The 24,598-nt window shown below is 42.2% G+C and overlaps 1 protein-coding gene across 4 annotated transcripts in view; it reads left to right on the top strand.

Annotated features, from left to right (window-relative positions):
• The window catches only part of LOC120545967 (A-kinase anchor protein 2), a 93,252-nt gene that overhangs the window by 7,863 nt on the left and 60,791 nt on the right, over window positions 1-24,598 (top strand). For all 4 annotated transcript variants that reach the window (XM_039780671.1, XM_039780672.1, XM_039780673.1 and 1 more), the window contains exons 2-4: window positions 2,528-2,579; window positions 15,885-15,965; window positions 22,331-22,452. In XM_039780671.1, coding sequence (XP_039636605.1) covers window positions 2,528-2,579; window positions 15,885-15,965; window positions 22,331-22,452 — 255 coding nt within the window. The remainder of the gene's footprint in view (window positions 1-2,527; window positions 2,580-15,884; window positions 15,966-22,330; window positions 22,453-24,598) is intronic.

The following is a 24,598-nucleotide window of genomic DNA, read 5'->3' on the forward strand; positions in this document are numbered from 1 at the left end:
TCGACCAGGACTACTGCTGCTGTTTCTCCTTATAAGGATCCCTGCTTGCGGAAGGAGGGATGGAGAAAGAAGAAAAAGGAGAAAGAGGAGGACAGGAGGGATTGAGGAAGAGGAAGAACAAAAAGGTTTGAGGGAGAAATGGATTGATTGAAGGAGGGACAGGTGGGAGATGAAGACAAATGGGGGCATGGAAGGAGAGGATGGGAGGAGATGGGGAGTTAGAGGAAGAGTAGGAAGGAGGGAGACAAGGAAGGACCGAGGGGAAGGTTGCAGAAGTGAGGGTTAAAAGGGAGAGAAGGCAGAAGAAGTAAGGAGGGATGGAGGGCAGAGATGCACCATGGGAGGTATGTAGGCAGGGTAGAACTTGATAAATGGAGGGAGGGATGCGAGGAGAAAGTGTTGGATACGGGAAAGTAGAGACGAGTGTAGAAAACAGGGCAGGAATGCAGCAAAGGAAAGAGAGAACAAGAGGAGGAAAAGAGTAAAGGATGTAAGGAAGGATGGAGGCAAAGAACGAATAGATGTGGTTGTAGGAAAAGAAAGTGAGAGAGAAGGAAAATAAAGTAAAAAAATGTAAGAGGAGGCAGAAGAAGAATGGATGAAACCTAGGTGAACCTAGAGAGCTAAAATGGGGAGTAAGACAATTGGAACACAGTTAACAGTGACCCATTTACAGTGTGTGTGTGTGTGTGTGTGTGTGTGTGTGTGTGTGTGTGTGTGTGTGTGTGTGTGTGTGTGTGTGTGTGTGTGTGTGTGTGTGTGTGTGTGTGTGTGTGTGTGTGCGTGTGTGTGTGTGTGTGTGAGTGAGTGAGTGAAGGTCTTTTTTGCCCTTTGTATTTAGAAAGATGTTCCACTGCTGTTCCATTCCATTCACAGAGTGCTTTTTTTTTGTATCCTGCTCCTTTTTATGTTTTCTTCTGAAGTACAAGGCTTCTATTGATGTCACTTGAAAACGCGATGGAATAAGTGTGTGACCAGAGTGACCAGAAATAGAACCTGAAGAGTCAGCTGTAGGATTGTTTGTGTGTGGGCGACATCACTGCATCGACTTTCATTAAAAGATTAGAATATCTCAAAACGATAGTAACACGCTATGTGCAAGTTTTACTTCTAAAAGTGAGATGACTATACTCCATACAAAGAAAAACATATGTGAGTCTAGCTTACAGTGCGGTGGTGGCCTGGGATTGGCAGCAACAATAGCACATCGTAGCTCAGCAATTAGCTCTTCGCATCAGCAATCCTTTAAACCAAATAACATATGGGTGAGGGTGCTGGGAGCAGTTTGTTATATCATAATGCAGTGGCACCAATTGGCCAGCGAGTTCTGTCTCGAAAACATGACAACTAGGTTTCTTTTTCAGATGTAAAGTTGTATTTTTGTTTCCTGGTATTGTCTTTGATTACTTTTGTGGTTGAGGATTGAGAAATGCTATTTTTGACATCATTTGTTTGAAAAACACACGCAGTATTCTGTGTTTCAGAGCATGGACTGAAGTGGGACTGTGGTAAGCAGATTTCCAATTGTGAGCCAAAAGAAATCCAATGATAACTACATTGATTAGTTTGTATATTACATTCTTTGAAATAAATTTCCCAGTAAGTTATCACTAAAATCAATGACAGGGAAACAAAAGTAAATATTCAGTTAATGAATTTAGTAATTTCTACCCTGGTATAAATGTTTATTTTAGTAGACTGCCCCCTTTAAGCACAGAACTGAGTGTTCAGTGTCTGTGATAGTAGGGAGTAGTGTTTATATTGATCTACTGATTTCTCTCAGTAATAAAGGCCTAAATCTAGTGAAGATGAAAAAAATTAAGCTATTAGAAGATAAAGGGAACAAAAAATGGAGAACATTTTTTTTTAATGTTCCATTTCCCATTCTCTGCTATCGGCTTTCAAATGTGACAAATAACTCCTCTGCTTCCCTTTTCCTTACTTCTGCAATTTTACTTTGCTCTTCTTTCTTTCTCTCCCTCATTTCTTTTTCACTCTCCCCCTCTTCTCACACCCCCTTACCTTCATGCCATCACTTCTCTCTACTTTCCCTTCCCTCTCTCTCTCTCTCTCTCTCTCTCTCTCTCTCTCTCTCTCTTTCCCTCTCAGCTGCTCCTCCCAGCTGTTTAATCACACATGGCTCATGCCTAAAAAAGAGAGGGAGGGAAGGGAAGGAGGGGACAAATGGGAGGAGAGACAGAGAGCGCAGAAGAAAGAGTGGGTGATAGAGTCAGAGAGAGAGAGAGGCTGAGTGTGAGGCACATGGCCAGTGAATGAGAGATCTTTGCTTGTGACCAGCGTGAGCTCCTTCTCCCACTGTCTCCTCTCTCCGCTTGGATTACTGCTGAGGAAGGACCTCGTCTGGATACTCCTCCTCTTCTCCTTCTCTTCCCTCTCTCCTCCACCTCCCTCCCCTTCTCTGCCTTTCAATCTCTCGCTGAGGGACTCCAGGACTCAAGTCTTCCCAGATCTCACGTCCTTTTTCTCCTTTCACCCCCCCCCCTCTCCCCTTGCTTCCCCCCCTCAGGATGTCGTGTGAGGAGGCTCAGCTCCACAAAGAGAGGCTGCAGGCCTTGGCGGTAAGTCAGAGTGTATTAAAACAACGTTGTTGTTTTTTTTCGTTTGTTTCTTTGACCTTCCGTCCGTGTGTTTCGCTGTCTGTTTGTCTGTGTGAGCGCTTTCATGGCCACCCTGTCTCACCTTGACTTCATCTCTTTTTTGTCATTCACAGTACAATATCTCGCCTAACTGTCTGGCACCTCAGAGTTCCTGCAACTCTGTTAGTGTCCCTGCTTCTTTCATTAGTTCTCTCTTTTTTTTTTTCTTTTTTTTTTTTTTTTTTTTTTTTTCTTCTCTCTCTCTCTCTCTCTAACTCTGCCTATAGTCACATTATTCATTCATGTTCCATTCACTTCAACTCAAACACATGTAGAGGTCTGTTTTTGTCTCTTTGTTCCATACCAAAGTTCAAGTTTGTTGAACTTTGACTAATGAATTCCTACATCGTAAACACAACAGTAGAGGTGCCACACATCACGGTGACCCCTTGGCTGAAAACACATTGGTGGAGCAGTGGTGGTCTGTTCTGGTGTTTTATAATGGTTCTTAAGCCATTTATAACACTTGAACTCACAAAGTATCAACCTAGACAGAATCTGAAGATAAATTGGCTCCATTATCAACGCTACTGACATCCAGGGTGTTTTTTCTGCATTACACATTCCCCAAGTTATCTAGTCAGTGGTCATCCACCTTAGCTTCTGTGCTTTAGAGGCTAAATGCTAACCAAGGTGACAAAAGCTAAAATAAAAAATAAAAATGTCCACTGCATGTTTTTTTTTTGTTTTTTTGGATTCTCACGATTGCATCATTGCAGCTTTTAAGTCGTTACATTAAAAAAGTGAAGAAGTGTTGGGAGCACTACAGCATGACATCATATAGCCCCCTACACCCATTTTCCAAACTTTAAACAAAGTGATTTCTGTTGCACTGATTGTGCATATTGTATTTTACTCCCTCACTATCATTGTGCCCTGCGCCGCTGCTGCGTTTGTCTTGCTGTTCGTGTCAGCTCTCATCTTGTTCCATGTCTTTTTTTATCGGAGGAAACCAACTCAAAGGAAAGTTGTTGAAAAATCAGATCTGGTTTGAGGTGTACATGTATGTGCTTTCCAAGGTAGAATGATCTTAGCTGCGAGGTGGTCCAGAACACGTTTCGATACTCCCCGTTATGTTTCGGAGGCATCTGTTGAAGTGTTTGGCTCTGTACTGATATAGGACTTCAGAGCAACAGTTACCAGAATTCAATGCCTGGGACTAAATTTGGCGCCAGCGAGCAACCACAGCATACCACACACACTCAAGACCCACAGAGGCACAGGAACACACACACACACACACACACACACACACAGTCATACACACAAGTGGGGTGAACAGCAGCAGCAGCAGCAGATGGAGAAACTATTTTGGCCACGTTGAAACATGGCAGCCATACCAGGCTGCATGTACTTAAAACCAGTCAGGCACTTAAGTGAAGAAAGAGAGTGGAAAGTTCTCACAGTTTTGAGCAGAGAGGAACACGCGTTTCTGTTTCTTGCGTTATTCTTGCACTACACTACAAAATCATTGATTACGCTATGTGTAAATGAGTTTTGGTTCGGTTCACCGGGCCAAGAAAAACGACAAATGTTGCAGAATATTCTGGGGGCAGCTGTCGTAACGCTACAAAGAATGCTCTGTGTCGTCTGATTCTCTCCAGAACTACTATTAAAAAAAGATCCTTCTGGAAGTGCCAAGAGCTTTGACATTAAGTTGAGTCCAGGCGTTAAATACAAGTAAATCATTTTGAGCCTGTTTGTCTCCTCCATATAAGCATCTGTCTTGTCTCAGCTCTGTGTGTGTACACTACATCAAAGACAACAAGGCTACCAATAGCTTCCAAGCCCTGCCAGGCACTTAAATAGAGAAGGGTTATTATTACACTAATACTACTAACAACTCTCTGAGGCAGCTAAGCACTCTGTAAGCCGTAGACTCAGCCAAACAACGCAGGTTCGGTGTAAATAGAGTAGCTGGACAGAGCATCTCGAAGGGAAGGGGAAGGATTCAAGGTTCAAGTCCCCGTACGGACCAAAGTACGGCGTGTGGACTGGTAGCTGGGTAGCTGGAGAGATGCCAGTTCACCTCCTGGGCGCTGCCAAGGGGCTCTTGAGCAAGCCACCGTACCCCCAACTGCTTGGGGCGGGTCCTCCAAGGAGCAGCCCCCTCCTCCAAGGAGCAGCCGCCTCACTCCTCAATCATCACTCTGTAATTCAGGCCTGTGTTTAATGTGTGTGCAACTGTACTAACAGAGTTAAAATAGTGAATATCCCCTCTTCTTCTTCTTCTATCTAATAAAATTTAAAAAAAATTTAAAAAAGCCAAAAAATAAAGAGCAAGCATTTCCTAATCTGGTGGCAGTTTAAACTGTCCCAGGACATTAGAGCTATAAAACTAAATTATATTGTCTTCAGCAAGGATAAAGGCAAGCAATATTTAAATAAAAACATGTTTTCTGTTTGACTGATGTTCTGATTAAGCATTACAGAACCCCCGTAGAGAAGTTTACACACACAGACACTGTCTCGGCTCTGCAGCTGACACGCTAATGATTTCATCAATAATTGATAACTCTGAGACCTCACCAATACTTCAGCAGATCTGGAGCCAAATTGGAAGCTTCCACTCATGTCAGAGCCAAGTGTTGGACCAGTCATCTCCGTATCTAATCCGACACTGATTTTAATGAACGTGTCACGCGGACTATGAAAGTTTGAGTTCCTTGCCATGCTTTATCTATTGAACTGGAACCCAAAAACAAAATCACTGTCAGGTAGCATGCAGCTGTCATTATAATGCCACCGAGACAGGTCTGTGTGCTCTGTGGCTCATAAATAAAGCATGGCACTAATGGCTGAGAATCACCAGGCCTTTTTTTTATTTATTTTTTTTAAGCATAGCAGAAAGGACGACATGCCTATCCACTCAATCACAGCACATGGAGTTGGGAAATTAGTGGGATATTTATTTTGCTCACAACAAATTATACAGTGACTTTTTTCAAGTTTCATACAGGATTTATGTGTCCGTCCTATGATTTTAATACCTACGTATCTGTATATGCAACTTTTTTTCTGTAAGTACTTTCTATTTCTTATTAATTATTGAAGAAGCAGGAAAGCGGTGAACCCTGCGGGGAATCTTTCAATGTATTTACTGTAGTTTTGCTGCTGCGTTTTGTCCCATTATAAACTTAACTAAGCTAAATTTAACGTGGCTCACATGGTTGTCTTTTGAGTTTTGTGATAGTCATAACTAAACAAATGTATCACTGATTGGTTTGTTTTGTACACTATGGACCTTTTTCACAGCAGACATTATGACTTGTCATAGTAGGAAAAGCACCGCTGAAATTGATAACCTTAACAATGGCTCAATTCCATCAAGTGTCCCAGTAAGCTATTTCAGTGAGTCAGCATGCACAATACCAGGACCTCTCCTAAGTGGAATGCAGCCATCATGAATGGTTTTGAATACACCTGTGCTTCTCCTACTATGACATGTCAACATGTCTGCCGTGAAAAAAGGTCTATGAGAGCGTTAATCATGCAGTACAACAAAGGCTGGGGCACGTGGCAGTGTTTGAATCTGAGAGTCAATTGGCTCATTTGTCCGCCACACATTCAAAGATTCCCACAGTCTGATAGTGATTACGGCTCGTCAGCTGCCAGCGGTGTAGGTTTCCATGGTTACTAATTGGTCAGATTAAGGAACAGTTGTGATGTCATGTTGTTAAATTCAGACCTGTAATTGGTTTATTGTTAACATGTAATTATAGCCATCAGATGAAGTACAGCCTGTTCAGGGTTCCCCCAAAAAGAACCGATTACGTGTATGTGCTTTGGTTGTGTGTGTGTGTGTGTGTGTGTGTGTGTGTGTGTGTGTGTGTGTGTGTGTGTGTGTGTGTGTGTGTGTGTGTGTGTGTCTATGTGTGTATGTGTGTTTTCACCAAAACCCTGCGTGTGGTTTTGAGATCAGCCAATGAATGGTGAGTGCTTGAGCTTTCTAATTAGCTGTTGCCCATATGGCCTGCCGACCGCAAACAGCATGGCAAAATACATATACAAAAGTGTGTGTGTGTGTGTGTGTGTGAGTGTGTGTGTGTGTTGTGTGTTGTGTGTGTCTTTGTATCTTTGTATGCACTCATTCACTGACTTCTGTCTAGTGTGTGTGATATGTTTAAACAGATGACCTCAGCCGTATGGACTCTTAGCTACCCCCCGACACAAGCGCGCGCGCACACACACACACACACACACACACACACACACACACACACACCACCGTCATCTCACTCCTCATGCACCACTTCCTAATTCCCCTCAGAGTTGGCCCCAGACGGTCTGCAGCATTGTGTGTGTGTGTGTGTGTGTGTGTGTGTGTGTGTGTGTCTGTGTCTGTGTGTGTGTGTGTGCGTGTGTGTGTGTGTGTGTTGACCTTCAGCTCAGAATCTAAATCTCTGTGCCTATTGTGTGTGTGTGTGTGTGTGTGTGTGTGTGTGTGTCTGTGTCTGTGTCTGTGTGCGTGTGCGTGCGTGTGCGTGTGTGTGTGTGTGTGTTGACCTTCAGCTCAGAATCTAAATCTCTGTGCCTATTGTCTCACTTGCTGCTTTATGAGTATTATTAGCTGCAAGGCTAGTTTGCAGTTCTAAGTTGTTTTATTTCCAGGATTCACCACAGGTTGATCTGTTTGGATGAGCACTGTGAAGTAATCTGTGTAACTCAGGGTCGTTCTGGATCCACTTAGTGAGGTCTAACAGAGGGAAGTGAGTAGGGCAGGGTAAAGGTGAGGGGGATGCTATAGCTAGACCTTGGCATGCTGAGATTTGTGGCTGCGGCATGCAGTGGAGGGCTGGGGTAATGGGCTGCATTTAGAGAGGTAAATAGAGTGGGGGGCTGGGCTGCTTGCAGGCATGTGTAGGTTCAGTTTGTGCAGTTTACTTACTTTGAGATTGACATATTGGCCGCATTGAACCTTTGAAAACAATATTGATTTAGGTTGCTTAAACGTGGTCACTATTGGTTTCCAATAATAACTTTAATAATAACTAAGGCTGGGCCCACATTTTTCACCCATTTAAAATAATATAAAACAATTCAAACATGTTTGAATGCCTTGAAGGAAAGAAGCAGTTCTTACAGTTTTCCAGTGAATATTTTTTTTTTTTTTACAGATTAGTCTTTTATTTGCAGCAATTTTATCTTTACCTCAGCAGGTACAGGAAATTGGATAAACTGCTGCAGACTGTTGGATAAACTGTAGGAGATTGTTTGCCTAAATCAGACACATCCCTGTACTGTAATGGTGTTCACATGCTCTGTCTGATGGGAAACTGAACACAACTTTCCAGCCCTGGAGAAGTGCAGCTGAATCTAATATTTCCTGCCTGTTTAGTTAACGTGGGATCTGGTTTATTTGGTCCAGTTGACTGAAAAGACAAAAGTGTTGTTGGATTTCCCCCGTCCGCTCCATTATATTGGGAATCCTGTATATGCTTATATGTTTACTGTACGATAAGTCGCGTGAGTCACTGCATTAGTTTCAGTGTACATTAACGTACGTTACGTAAGATTGCTAAATAGTCTTTCTGAATTAGTGTCTTAGTTTTTGAATATTGGAGTGGTGATAGTTGTTTAGGGGAGGCTTGGTTTATGGACTACAGCACTTCATGGGGGTGGGGAGTGTGCTTGGGGCAAAGTAATTTTGAGGGGGAAGAGAGGGTGTGGTTTGTCTGGTAGCAGGGGGTCTGGGGGTCTGGGGCATGCCAGGCATTACATGGCGTCTAAAATTAGCAGCAGCTGTCCTGGACCTACTGGACATTCTGGCATGTTTGTGTGTGTGTGTGTGTGTGTGTGTGTGTGTGTGTGTGTGTGTGTGTGTGTGTGTGTGTGTGTGTGTGTGTGTGCGCGCGCGCGCGTTTGTGCGTGGGTTTAAGGTTCACAGAGACTTGAGACTGGAATGCAGCTCTAGTGAACACTGCTGGTTTTGAAATGATTGTAGTGACATTTGAGCTCAATTGGATAGTAAACAATGCAGAGTGACGGGACAGATACATAGTGTAGAGGGCAGAGACACTGACATGCAGCAAAGGTAATTTTAGCACATACAGCTATGAATGCAACAACACTATATTAGTCTCATTATTACTCTCCTAATAACAGATGCACTCTGGTTTTCTGATGGCGGGGGCATTGTTTGTCCACATTCAAAGACTGGAACATGTTCTGTTTGTGTTTTGCGTACGTCCTTGTGAACGCAAAGGTTTGCATACCTGTGTCTCTCCTCCATATGGACTTGATGAGTATAGTCCCCACCACCTGCTGCTATCGCATGACAATGGCATGCAAGACATTTTAGCGATGTGCTAAGTTAGCATTTATTGACACCAGCTTTGGCTAAGGAGTTGCAAGGTTAGCGCTCTATTCACTTTGGACTAAACAAATTAGTATTGTCTAAGGAGGACATCGCATTCAGGTAGTCACCACTAATGGCAAAATGGACATGCTCATACTGTAGGCCTGCAGGTGTTTGGTGCAACTACTGATTGTTTTCATCATTGCCACAAATTGATTTCCATGTGGGTTACCAATCGATTAATCATTTCAACACTACATGTACGGTATACATTCACCTTTTAGGTATTGGCTCATGGTTAGAATATTATTCAAAGTTTTTTTTTTTTCCCCAGCACAGTAAGTTCAGAATCAAACCTGTGACCTTTAAACCACAGGTCCATTTCAGTCTCTGTTCTCTAAGCGTTCAGGTATGGCTGCCCGCTGAATGGAAGATGATCTTCACTGTGAGATGCCTCTGCTGGGTGTGTTGGCATGTGCAGAATGTGACCCATCTGATCTGCAGCTCGCTTCTGTTCGCCACCTCAACACAGGCAGAACTTTAAATCCAACAGTTACATCACTGCTTGAACACATTATAACCATGTCTGTTCGGGACCTCATGTAATGCAGGATGCTGCTTATAAGCAGGTGTGTGTGTTTGCAGTACAAATTCCTCTTTGACACTTTTTCTTTTTGATGAAAGCTATCCAATCACTATATATGGTCGTGTAATAAGAGTTAAACTTCAATTCCACCTATTTAAAACTGAAATGAAAGGGTTTTTTGTCACTTTTTGACTACCAATGCCAAAAACCCATATAACATATATAAGCATTTTTGCTTTTTGGTCAATGAAAACTCTTTGGATGCTATTGTGTACTAGAGGGGCATAAATGGGAAATACATCCATTAAACCGTCTTAGAGTTTTGACCCTTCCAATAAAACTGGTATTCTGTTAGTTTGCCCTTTTGAATGTCTCTCTGCATTACTGGTATGTCCCACTTAAACATTCTGTGAAACAACTGTGAATCCTGCTTTAAGTCAAGGATTCATATGATGCAATGTCTGGATTGGCTCTTTTTGTTATCTGCTTTATTCAGTTTGTTTTATTGTCCAGAGAATGAGGCCAACCTTGGGGGCTTAAACCCTCATATACCTGCTTGTAAGTCAAGTTCCGTTTTTTTGTCCTTGCGATACTAATGCCATTTGCCTGAAAATGAATGAACACACTGAATTAGTGTCCTTTTAACAAGAGTAGTTGTGAACAATGTGTTAGGGCTGAGAACATTATACAAATCTACTACAGAAAACCACCTTAAAAAAGTCTCATGGCAGTTCGTGTAAATGTGACATTATTTTAATCTATTGATACGTGTTCACGGAGACGTTTTTGTCGGTTTTTACGTGGCAGACAACACGAAAATGTGAAGTAATGTATTTCAATGGGAAGCATATTTTGTGACCACAGCACTAAAAATGGTAGGGAGTAATATAAAAAGCCGAAAATCCGCGTAGGGAGGTTGGTCGGGGTGGTGGATGGGTCAAACAACACAGGACTTATTGAGGCACGTCCCCATCGGGCCGCCTCCCGGCTTATAGAGCGTCCTTTTCGGCCGCCTCCCGGCGTCCTTTCCCCGAGAAAATAACGTGGCATTTACACGTAAAAAACGAGAAAAACGTCTCCTTGAACATGTATCAATAGATTAAGAATAACGTTGACATTTACACGAACTGCCATGAGACCGGGTTTTGTAAAAAACAAGGGGTTAGGTTTTTGAAGGAACATCAGACATTGACCACCCTCTTAAATTCTATCTTTTCTGGTATGAACACCACAGATAAACAGTGAAAGTTCATTGTGCTGAACTGACCCCCTCATCTTTACCAAAATGTTTAACCCTGTAGGATGAGAGGTTACTAAATCCTGTGTAGCCCATGGGACCTTTTTGTCAGCCAATGGGGCTTGGCCATTTTAAATATTGAACACAGGATTCTACATTAGTGTCCAACTTTTTGGATGGTGTCAGCACTAGTGGGAAAAGTGATGCACTCTGTATAAGAGCTAAGCAGCAAGCCAAGTGGGGCCAAACACTCAGTGAGTCAGAGTGTGGGAAGTCATGAGTGTGTCGCCAAGAATGTCAACATATTTTCCTGAGGAGGAGGATGTGTTCTATGGGGGGTGGGGGGAAATACAGTGAACAGAGGAGGGCTCGGATTCAGCTGTACAAGGCTTTCATCTTCATATGAACTTAGCTGTTTCAGTTGCAAAAGACGGTTTTTAATCCTGTTCTTGCAGACAGTGGCGGTTCCTCCTGCTAATTCATGTCTGTTTTGATTGAGAAGTGATAGCTGTTCTGATGAACTGATGCAACATTCTTTCATAGAAACTCAATGACCCCAAAGAGCTGATTAGTCCTCCACAGTTTAAAGTGATGGTTCGGAGTAATTCACCCTAGGGTCCTTTGCACCATGACCTCGAGCCAAACACCCCCCCAGAAGCTTTTTTCACCTGGGTCTAACATTGGGAGAGTTAGCTAGAGTAGCGTTCTCAGCTGAATAACTTAGCACAGGGGCTAATGGACCCACGTTTGTATCTTGTAAGTTACCCCACTAATAATGCCCGAAATTATACCAAACGTCTACAAGTAGTACAAATAGGTTATGCTCTCATAAAACGATGGATTGGAAAGTTTGTAAGTACACCAGAAGTTTATGAACACTTGCCTGCTCTCTTCAGCTCTCTGTTGCTGCTGCTGCTGCTGCTGCTGCTGCTGCTACCTGCAGTTAGACGAGTGCTTAGGGCCGTCTACAAATTACTACACCGAAAAGAGATACAACAAAAATATTAATTTAATGATTAAATAAGGTAATGTCTCCAAACTTACCTCAATTATTACTTGTCTCCTGCTAGTTATACTACAGCACTTACTTAAAAAAAAAAGTTAAATTAAAAAAATTTTTGTTGCATCTCTTTTCGGTGTTGTAATTTGTAGACGGCCCTAAGCACTCGTCTTACAGCAGCAACAACAACAGCAGAGAGCAGAAGCAAGCAGGCAAGTGTTATTTACATAACCTTCTGGTGTACTTACAAACTTTCCAATCCATCGTTTTATGAGAGCATAACCTATATGTACTACTTGTAGACGTTTGGGATCATTTCGGGCATTATTAGTGGGGTAACTTACGAGATACAAACGTGGGTCCATTAGCCCCTGCGCTAAGCTATTCAGCTGATAATGCTACTCTAGCTAACTCTCCCAATGTTAGACCCAGGTGAAAAAAGCTTCTGGGGGGGTGTTTGGCTCGAGGTCATGGTGCAAAGCACCCTAGGGTGAATTACTCCGAACCATCACTTTAACTCTTGGCACTAAAAACCCAATTTTAGCCAACATTCAGTTGGGGTTCTGTTGATTCGATTTGTACAAGTGCAATTAAAGAAAATCAAACTTTAATTTGTTAGAAATGTTCTACGTACACATGAAGTATTATGGTCGACGATATTGTGTAAATTGTGTTTTTTTTTTTTCTGAGAGGAACATTTTTCCGTTTGCTCCTTGTATATGACCATTCTTAAAACTGGAGCACTTTGCAGTATTTGATCTGACTTCATTGGTATTATCGTTGCCACAGTCCGTATCTTAAAAAAAACAACCTTGAGGACATTTCAGGAGGGAATTCCAAAAGGAAAACGTTGACGCCGCTTAGGGAACAACGGCACGAAACATGCAGTAGCCCACTACTGTATGAGTAACCAGGGCCTTACTATCCTCTGTCACTACATTCTGAGATAATGTTTTATTCATTTCCAGAAGCTCTCACCAGCAGCCAACACCAGAGTGAATGGTTCGGCCTAATGCTTGATTCTTGACAGCTTGAGTAGCACTACAGCCACTTCAGCTCAGCGGTTGTGTTTGTCGGAGCTTTTGCTAATGCTTCGTCTCAATTAATGCCAAGACTCCACACAGTGGTTTCCCCTTTGAGGCAGGATTGTACCTCAGTTTTCACGGTAGCAATAATTGTCTTCTCCGTATCAATGCGTGTGAGATCAAATGTAAAATGAATACGTTGCTAAAAAAGTATGCTGCAGGGGTATCCTACAATACCTGTACTGCATGTTTATTTGGCTGTATTTGATTGGCTAGTGCAGTGTGTTGCAAGATTATGTTGCATTGCGCTGCATACGTAGTAGAGCCAGTGTCAGCTTTTTTTTTAATACCAGAATATTCTCCTGTTGTTTTGTGTCTGTTTTCCACATCCGTCTGCGGTGGGCACCTCTACTGCATTGCCTCATAAAATGAATGAGCAGCCTGTTTCATTTGCCACAGAGCTATTGTCAGTCTCAGAGGCCCTTTGATATAAACTAGTATATTTATTTTTCAATACTGTGTTTTTAGCCGGTAATTGCTGTGGATGGTAATGCACATTCTACACAACGTGCCTGAGTACTGTTTGATTTTGAGAATATATTAGTGTCTGGTATGTGTGTGTACATATCCGTGCCTGTGACTGTATTTGCTTTTGTGTGTGTGTGTGTGTGTGTGTGTGTGTGTGTGTGTGTGTGTGTGTGTGTGTGTGTGTGTGTGTGTGTGTGTGTGTGTGTGTGTGTGTGTGTGTGTGTGTGTGTGTGTGTGTGTGTGTGTTTTGCTCATTCCTTGACCACATGTCCTTAACAGTCCTTGACATCTGGTGACCATACCTCTGACTGTACTTTACAAATCATGGGAACTGCTGCCATGTAGGCTGCTGTGTGGTGTGTTGTGTGTGTGTGTGTGTGTGTGTGTGTGTGTGTGTGTGTGTGTGTGTGTGTGTGTGTGTGTGTGTGTGTGTGTGTGTGTGTGTGTGTGTGAGACGGAGAGAGAGAGAGAGAGCGATGACCTCAGGTTTGGCGCAGATGTTTTCACAGCCTGTGTGCAGCTTTGTGACGTGTTCTCCCAGCAAGACTGATGAAGTCCAGTTATTTTACTCTGTTCCATTCAGTTGTTTAGGTCTGTGGTTTGGTGTTCAGAAGGATCCTTGTTTTTCCTGATTTTAACAAAAACATTAGGTCGGGTTTAACATTTTTTCACTCAGATAATGTGTTCCTATATGCATCAAAATGCCATGTCTATTTCTTTCAAAAGACCCTTGTTCACCACGGTTTACCAGAGACAGGGTCCTCTGAACAAGTCCTCCAAACTAAAAAACTAAATAGTTTGGGTATTGAGATGCCGACTGTGAACCATAATGCCAGGTGCTTTGTGCCCATCCCAGCCTCATTTTCTGTCACCTCTCCACTGTCTGTAATAAAAGGCTTCAAACAATCCAATCTGACCATTACAAAAAACATTCATATTCCATTTTCTGATTTATCTAAGTTTAGGCGACTACAACTTCTAGGTGACAGTCAGGTAAAGACTGTGATTATTAACTGTACGTGGGAGAAGGGATGCAAAGAGCCGTCTGAGTGTGTCAAAGTCAGATGTTTTGTGGACCCAACCTTCTACCCCAGCCTCCTCCCTATAGGGTACTGCCAGCCTCATAACAATGTCACGCTACTATTGCCTTTTGCTTCTGAGAGGCAACAGCCATTATTCACACAGCCACAACAGGTTTGCATAAAGTGTTGGAACAGACGACCAAGTTGTCATTTTTCTGGTGAGAACGGTCTCTTCCAGTACAAAAGGGAAAACAGAAATGTGGAAAAAATGGTGTAGAGATGCTGATTTTAATGATCAATCAAAGTCCTTTGAACTAACAGAAATTAAATGAACTATTCTGTTCTATGTTCCTTCCATGCAATTCTGTTTAGATCTGTCCTTCCCGTTTTGCTGTTCCGTGCTTTTTTTTTTTTTTTCTTCTCTCAGTTTTAAGACTTTAGCGTTTATTCACATTTTGGGGTTTTCCCTGATGGTTATATTTAGCCAACAGGAAGTGTCCCAGAAATCCTCGTTCTGCTCCCACTGAGGGACACAGAGAGACAGCTACATACACATCTACAGTATCTCATGCCCTTCAGCCCCAAACTTGGTTGTACTGGGATCTGCTTTGTTTATATTCCCATGCATTTTCGTCAAAGTAAATTCAAATACAGCAACTCTGTGTTGCCTCAAGTCTGTCCAGCACATTTATGTCAATTCGAAACCTCCCACTCACCATGTGCCATGGATGCAGCCTCCAAACATCAGCCTCATTCATCTCCACATGAAGTTAAGGATTGTTCTCCCCAGCTCACGTTCAGCCTCAGCGCCATTTAGAAGCTTCAAGGCCTAATCCATCCCCTGACCCCTCTTAAACCTCAATAAGCCCTGACTTCCGAACCCTGTAATATTTCATTTATTTCCTGCGTACGCCCAGGGATCATTTTCCTCCCCAACAGAACGGTACAGATATTGTCAGTGTGGTGGTGATTTGCTGTTGCACTGATGAGAGGAATCATGGATTATTTCATTTTTGGTTATTATATACCTTATATTCTTTCAGAAACATATTGTCGCGTAAATAGAAATCCCGTTTTAGAGTTACAGCCTGTTTAGATATGTTAATGTCTTATTTCATATGTTTGCTGTGTTGTTGAAACCATAGACAGGGGAGACCCTTCAATAATGTCACTTCTGTGACATCAGCCACCTAGTAGACTAAACAAGACTGTGTCAGTTTAAAATGAGTTGGACAGTATAGTGTTTAAGAAGACATTAATTCTCCGCTCACCTTTTAAATTGAATGGATGAAAACCTTAATTGGCCCGATGGGATCTTGTCTTGCCGATGATAAGCATTAACATTAAAACATTCAATCAATACACCAGCATGCATTAGTGCATCTTCAGTTCCATCAACTTTTTTTCAACTCAGGGTCTTTTTTCACTGCCCGCCAATAAAAAGAAAAGAATCAAAAGTAATCAAACTACTGACAAATCTGACCTGTTCTGATCTTCCTTTTTTTTTCTTTTCTTTTTTTTTTTCTCACAGGAGAAGCGAAAACGGCAAACAGAGATTGAAGACAAAAGAAGCCAGCTTGATGACCTGGTGCTACAACTACAGCATCTCAAGGTGTGTGTGTGTGTGTGTGTGTGTGTGTGTGTGTGTGTGTGTGTGTGTGTGTGTGTGTGTGTGTGTGTGTGTGTGTGTGTGTGTGTGTGTGTGTGTGTGTGTGTGTGTCGCATACGCGCATGCATGCGTGCCGTGCGCGTACGCATGCATACGTACGTGCTGTGTGTATGCGTGCGTGCTATAAGAAGTCAGTTTTGAATTACAGAGGGGTTTTTTATAATTAGCAGGAGGAGCCAGGATTAAGAATTGAAAGTTACAATTAAACTTGGATTTAGCACAATGACTGTAACCAGCCACCCAGGGAGTGGCAGTATATTTAAAACATGAGGGGTGCTGCTGCCACTGATGGTGGTAAAATGACAGCAGGTCCATCTACAGTCTGTCTTCATTCAGTGTCTATGTGTGTTCACGTAAAAAAACAGCCAAGAAAAATAACAAAAACACAAAATGTATAATCGTTGTCCATGATCTCACTCAGCCGTGTCAGTGATAGAACAGAAGACACTGTGCTGCATTTACGGTGCAATGATTACGGAGTAAGTATAGCTCCTGTGTCTGCTGGGATATATGACAATTTCCTGCATTGTGATTATGGACTTCTCTGCTTACTTGTGTTATTTACAGCTGTGTATACATTTCCTAAACATGTAATAACATATTCACTGTTTGATTTACAACTGGATTCAACATTGCACGAGTCTGGGCTGCTGTACGTGAGGGATCAGAGATGAAGCATTGCTTAAGACTTGAGGTAACAGTTAGTTTAGGGTCAGATGTTGAGTGTAGGGTGAGATTGGAATGAGATCAATGTGGAGGCGAAGGTAAAGTAGAGCGTTCAGGTAGGGGTTAGAAGTTAGCGGATGAATGGAATCATCACGAGAAAGCTTTACAGATATGTGCGTGTGACAGTCATTCATCTCTCTTTATCTACTCAATCCCTCTTTCTTTTTTTGTCTAAGCATCGTTCTTGCCTTGACCCTAAATGTCATAGAGAGGTGTGCTCTCAAAGACACATGATGTCCCTTCCTTTACAGTTTTTAGTTCTCGTCCTGCATGCTGCTTTTACACGTACATGCATGTGTGTTTAATGACTTGCCTGAATGGATAAATGTGTTAGTCAGTTTCTGGCCGACAGGTAGCGGTTCATTCCATCGCTACATCCAAATCTCAGTGCTCCTGGAGCGCTTGGCCAAGCTCGGCTTGCAGGCTTGGCTGTTTTCTTCTTTCCAGAAAAACACTCAAATCCAAACACACATAAACACACACCCCTAATAATTACTGCCAGCCGCTACTGCTAAGCCAAGATTGTGTTTCAAGTAAACATTGATTTGCCGTTCAAATAGTAATCGACGCAAACTGCTGACAGATTGTGAGTTTGAAAAAATTGAACAGCTTTCAGACATCCGTAATGTATGTGGAGTTCTTGAACCTTTCAACCAATGAAGAATTAGTCCCTTGACCTCGTACAAGTTGCACACGGCCCTATCAAGACGAGACACGCCAGATCTAGGCATCATAGACGTTTAAGACTTAGATTTCTGTTTTCTCATTACATTTTAAAGGGGAATTGTTCAGAAAAACCTGCAGCTCGAAATGCTCCACAGATGCAAGGCGGGTGGGGAAACAGCTATGGGTACCCATTATACTTCAAATATGTGTATGGTAGCTTTAATATTTGCAATAAAAATGCATTCCATTCTCTAAATAAAGGCTTTTAACACACTTGGCATGAATGACTCCTGTATTTAATATGTTTGATTCCTACATGCCGGCGTTTTCCAGCATTTAACACCCACTTATGGAAAGATCGACAAAAGAGAAACATTAATTAAAGCCATGCACACAGGGTGTATTTGGCGTCCGACCATTAATGAAGGTTAAGCTGTAGTACTCTGGTTTAATCACAGTCTTGAGTCCAGATTTCTAAAGTCTAATCTCAGCCTTACTGGATTTGAACCTGAAAAGTGAATCGATTGCAACTAGAAATTTAGTATCAAATGATACGTATGACTTATAAATTCCCATGTGTGTGTCTCGAATGTAATGCTGATACATTTCATTCCGCTAGTGTCTTCTTTCTTTTTTGACCTGATGTGGGTTACTCTGCATGGAAAGTAATAATCATAACAATTTACATCTGCTGACATTTCCAACCACTGCAGTCACTACACTATAGACTACTAGCTTGTCTTGCCATACTGCATTTTTATAACATCACTGGCTGATTATAATTCAGCCAATATCCAGTTCACAAAAGCTTCTCCATTTGCTGTTTTACATACCTAGTATCTTTTTTATTATTATTATTTAAGGCATTTTATGTCTTTATGAGATAGCTGGCAGTAGGGAGATGACAGGAAGTGAGGGGAGAGGGATGGGGAATGACGGGCAACAGTTCATGGTCAGCGCCTTAACCCCCAGGCCACCAAGGCGCCCCATTTGGTGTCTGGTAGCTCTTTCCTGTTGCACAGGAAATTATGCAACCTACATTAACAGCTTGTTATCAAGCCATCTTAGGTGAACAAAGAAAGGAACAGCCCCTTGAGATCCCAAACTCAAAAATCAAAAGAAAAAAAAAAAAAACATGTTCAGTTATCATACATATGTGAGAAGGCCTGTGACTTGTATCTATTCCCATTGTACGTCCCATACTCCCCATGAAAAAGAAAAACAAGTAGGACACATCACCTAAATGCACCATAACCCAAACATGTTAGTGTTATGCTCTGTCGTCCACTGAGCTAAACAGGGAATGGAGTCCCTACAGAGCTAGTGTGCTGCTATGTTGACTTTTCTATACAACACCAACAGGCTTTAACTCCAGATGCAATCAGCATCTGGTCACACAGTCCCATTTAATGGCCATTAGCTCTGAGTGCCACACAGCCAGGCAGCATGAAGCAGTCTTTGTAGTCCGCTCTCCAGAGACATAGTGGCCTGGGAGAGGAAATGGAGACTGGAGCCCAGAGGTTTGATAAGAACCTCTCGGCTGCATGATTCCAGCCTCTCAGAATGGAGGCGTTGGGACCATGTAAACACCATAACAATTTCAGAGTAAAGGTAACCTTACCCAACATTTTCTGTTGAAGCCTGGTCTCCTCAGTAAATGGCTGATTTTCTCTCCAGCTGTTGGTTATTTCAATTGTTTTTAAATGAATGCAAGAATCCTTGTAAACAGCCCCAAACCTTCTCTTTAAGTCCATCTAAAAGTGTCAGTGTGTCAGAGCTCAACAGGAAATGGAAAGTCTATTACACAGCGTGAGAGAGAGCAGAGAGCAGGCTGGTTCTCAGAAGAAACAACTGGTCAATTATTCCAAACACAACTTTATTCAACACTGTTTTGTCGACTGTCGTAATGGTCCAGAAAAATGTAATAACACTTAATTTAAGAGTAGGACTTTATTAATAACATTCCACAGGGATGTCAGAGGTCCAGGTCAGCTACAGGCCAACATCCTCCTCTGGCTAAATGATCCTTTCTTTGCCTTAAATACATAATATTGCTATGATCCCTGGGAGTCCATTTAAAGACAAACTAACATCATGGATGGGCAAAACTAGCTGCATAAGGGCTATTAGCACTGGTCAGTCTGACTATAAAGTAAGTTCAACTCCAGACTTCATATTTAGTGTATTTTTTTATTTTATAAAAAAAAATCTCTTTTTTTCAAGCTAGACAGCAACAAGAAGTTACTATGCACAGGGGCCTTTTTTATCTCAATGAATTGGCAGAGGACAAAATGAGCAATGAGCAATCTCAAAATGTACAAAAGAAACCGGTGTGACAGGGAACACTAGCCATTGCAAACTTCAAACATCCGAAGGTATCGCACTTTTTGTTATCACTATATATTTTTAATCTATTGTTACGTGTTCACAGGGATATTTTTGTCGGTTTTTTTTCGTGGTGGCCAGCACGAAATGGTCTATATGGAGATTAACGGGGAAAGCAAACGCCACACCCCGGGGGAGGACACCTCACACGGTGGGAGACGGCCGCGGGTGACGCGCGACAATAACGGGATGGCGGAGGTTAGGTTAAGGAAAAAAACAACGGGGAAAGGACGCCTCACACACTGGGAGACGGCCGCAGGGAACGCGCGACAATAACGGGACGGTTAACGGGGAAACAAAACGCCACACGCGGGACGCGATCCCCAGCCTCCGGGGTGAAAGTCCGTAATTGTTTGACCCATCCGCCACCCCAACCAACCTCCTTACGCCGATTTTTGGCATTTCATACTACTCACTACCGTAGTCGTGCTGTGACCACGACATATGCTTCCCATTTAAATTAGTTTACATTTTCGTGCTGGCCAACACGAAAAAAAAGACAAAAACGTCTCCGTGAACACGTATCGATAGATTAAATAACGTGACCATTTCATGAACTGCCATGAGACTGGGTTGCACTATATTTTAGTTCAATGGTGAAATTGGGTTCCGGAGAAGCACATTCATTCAATGTAGCTGACAAACAGGTTATGCACGTTGACTTTCATTCAAAATATTTCTGGCTGACAGCTCTGAATACATGATGCACATGATGCATGTGGGGTTGGCTGTGTGGGTGTGCAGCACCCACACACACTCAGACACAAACAAACATAGACCCACTGCCACATTCTGACAGCCGGTGGTAAAATGCTTTGGAAGAGTTTCTGCAGGGCTCATTATATTTGACAGCAAACAGCCAAAGGTGAAGCTAAGTGTTCCCGCTCGACTCTGTTGTGGTAACAAAACAGAGTTCCAGGCAGAGACGAGACATTAGAGACATAAACACGCGGCTCTGGCATCCATTTTTAAAACATTAAAGAAAAGCAGTAACGCCTGTGTGATGAGATGATTGGTACTTTCACCTCTGTGTATTTAATGCACCATGGTGCAGACAAATTGTTCAGGGATCTAATGTAGATTCCTAATCTAGATTGTACATCTTATCAACTTAACCATTGTGCTGTGTACTTTTGTGGGGGGTCAGCCCTATGTTCCCACATCCCAATGTTCCCACATTTCTAAGATTTTTCTTAAAATTAGGCCCTATGTTCCCACAGCCCTATGTTCCCACATTTCTAGGACATTTTCAAAATTATAATAGGGGTTAGGAGTTAGGCGAACATAACCTAATTTTGGAAATAAATCTTAGAAATGTGGGAACTGTGGGAACATAGGGCCTAATTTTGAAAATAAATCTTAGAGTGGGAGTATAGGGCTGTGGAAACATAGGCCTGTGGGAACATAGGGCCTAATTTTTTGTGAAAATTTTTTTTTTTTTAAATGTGGGAACATAGGGCTGTGGAAACATAGGCATGCTCTCCTTTTGTGTGATCAAACGTGTCTTGGAGACAAAGCCGCAGACAGAGCTGCTCTAAAGAGAGTGAAAGAGACGTGATAATCTCATTAGCTTTGTTAAACGTCAATTAGCAGAGCGAAGTAGACACAGTTTATCTATTTATCTGTCAACATCAGGCAGGTTCATTTGAACAGAAAAGAGGTAGTGTAAGAGAGGAGAAGGCTGAAATTATACTTTTATCCCTGTTGAGATGGACTGTGTGACGCTGTGTCTTGAGGCAGCAGCTGAATCGCAGGCACTTCCCTTGCCAGAAAAGTTCTACCACTGAGGAATGTTTGTGTGATAAAAACTGCCATCTGTCTTATAACACAGCAGTAAAATGAAATTACAAGTTGTTTTTTATTTATTTCAGTAAACTGTAGTTAAGCAAAATCTAATAGAGTCCAAAATGAAAGCACAAGGCACATTCTTTGGAATTTAAGGTAAACAAATTGGTTAAACTTGAACAAAAGAATTGAAGGAATTGAAGAAAAACAGCCTTGTTTGTGGATGAACATCTCCCTCGGACATAAACATAAACGTAGGCCTATGTGCTGTCAGCGTGTATGTAACAAGATAACTTACCATATATCACTAAGTACTGTGGTTCTCTTGGCCGGATGGCATTCACGTTTAGCAAAGAGTGTTTTCCTGTGAGTAACAGTTTACAGAGTTAGTTAAGAGTCTATCTGTGTTATGTAAAAAAACTGTGTGCATGCGTGGGCTCACGAGTCTGTTTATTTGTTGTAGCTGTGCTTGGCAGTCATCTCACAAATTATTCACAAATGACTTTCTATAATGGAGGTCTATTGGTTGTTAATGATTTCTAAGAATATCATAAGCAGGCTAGACAAGAAGATCTATTTCAAGATGTGTTGTGGTGTTGCTGTAGACTCTGTACAGTCTGTGGGTAGAGATGTTTCCAACTAGGAGTTGTAGTTTGAGTAGCTCCTCACATGCACTGTGGAGGAGGACCGCCAAAATGGCTGCCAGAAATGTAATGTCCCCTAACGTTACTCTGTCCCCTCCTCAGTCCAAAGCCATGCGTGAGCGATGGCTCCTCCAGGGAATGGGAGCGGAGGAAGAAGAGGCCCGGCGGAAACAGCTGCAACAGGATGAAGAACAAGGGAAGAGGCTGGAAGACATCATACACAGGTATGCTAATGGACATCACAATGACACTTGTTTCAGGCTTTGTTTAGTCTTAATGTTAATTTTGGCCTTGTTGATCAGGTCTGACATACTGAGTAATGATAACAAAAGTTGTCACATCTGATTTTGTAACTGCACATCTGCTGCTCCGTCCAGCACTGTGTACTCTTCAGTTTTGACCTAATTGAGATATTTTTCCAATCATATCATATGTTTGGCTTTCCCTCCGGTCTTAACAGGACAATTCCGGAGCAAAACGAACCTAGGGGTTAATAACAGATGCGTATCCACTCGATCATTCTCTGGGACATGTTTTCATGCTAATCGATTGTTTTTGTAGCTTGAAAGAAGCTAGCGCGGACCGCTGATTAGCTTACAACGCTAGTATTCATGGCACAGGGAAAGTAAAAACAGATCGCTATTTTGTACCACTAAAAATGCTCAAAATATCACCAAACTTCAACGGTAGCATAATGAGGGTCCCTAAATGTTAACCGAAGCATTGAGAACTTTGTAAGTGTACAGACAGTTTATTTAAAAGATAGATTATAAAGACACTCACGTTCATGTTTACATACGGCCAGTCATGACTTACAGCTGGCGATGCAAACTAAAATCAAAAGCAATTTGCTCAATATATCTGAAATTATCACACCCATGTAAAACGTAACTTGTCTAGTGTAGCTAGCTACTTACTCAGTGGATAACTGTCCATCTGGTCCCTTCCGGTCTGGGTTGCTGTCTCCAATTTATTTTCGGTAAAAAGGTTTCAAGTACAGCCCTGTTTATCAAAGAAGGGAAATTGTCAGACAGTACAAAACACAGCGTCTCTTGGGTGTTGCGACGCAACAGGTCCCACTCCGTGCAACACAGACACTCCTGTTCGGTGGCCATAGCTTCACAATGGCCGCAGGTACACCACCAGTTTCCCGAAGTACGAGGCTGTGTAGCTGCACTGACTACCGGTAGCTCTCTCTCTCTCTCTCGTAGCCCTTTCACGGAGCTCCCGTAGCTCTTCGTTCAATAAACTGTCTGTACACTTACAATGTTCTCAATGCTTTGGTTAACATTTAGGGGCCCTCATTACGCTACATTTGAAGTTTGGTGATATTTTGTGCCTTTTTAGTGGCATAAATAGCGATTTGTTTTACTTTCCCTGTGTCCTGAATACTAGCGTTGTAAGCTAATCAGCGGTCCGCGCTAGCTTCTTTCAAGCTACAAACACATTCGATTAGCATGAAAACATGTCCCAGAGAACGATCGAGTGGATACACATCTGTTAATAACCCCTAGGTTCGTTTTGCGCCGGAATTGTCCTTTAAATCTAGTCCTCAACTCTGGCACAGATTGTTCTATCCTATCCACATGGTCCAAACTGGAAATACTAAAAGAACAATGTGACTATATCAGTAACATACAGTGTGCACCGCGTGTGATGCTACAAATCAAGAACTGGGACATTCGATAGTTATATCAAAATACTGAGGACATCACCATAGCACACTTTAATTACGTCAGCCATATTTGAAACATCGAACCAGAGTTCTAGTGCGACTATATGTGGCTCAGCACAAACACACTCATTATCTGGTTACAATACACACACACATACACACACAACCACACACAACATAGCACACTTTAATTACATCAGCCATATTTGAAACATCGAACCAGAGTTCTAGTGCGACTATATGTGGCTCAACACAAACACACTCATCATCTGGTTACAATACACACACACACACACACGCACACACACTGTAACTGGAGAAGTATTGGAGGTGTGGGATTCTGCAGGACAGCTCTGGAATCTAGCTGTTCTGTAACCTTAGAGCAAAATCTACATTCCTCTCGTCCACTGGTGTGTGAAAACAAACACCAAGAGCTACTGTACACACATGCATCATCTTATCTAAAAACAGATACGACAAGAGCTGACAATGCGTGAAGACGGAGAAGGATGTAATAGATGAAGAGGGGGGAAAAAAGATGAGGGAGATATTAAAGAAAATTAAAGCTGGAGGGAGGTAACAGGGAATAGTATAAAGCCGAAACAGAAAGATACAAGAAAGGCAAGTGAAAGCAGGGCGTAATTACCAGCGGAAGAGAGTGAGAATGTTGAAAAAGGTGGAAAAAAGGTGGAGTG

This window comes from Perca fluviatilis, chromosome 17 (genome assembly GCF_010015445.1).
Source record: "Perca fluviatilis chromosome 17, GENO_Pfluv_1.0, whole genome shotgun sequence".
Taxonomy (NCBI): Eukaryota; Metazoa; Chordata; class Actinopteri; order Perciformes; family Percidae; genus Perca; species Perca fluviatilis.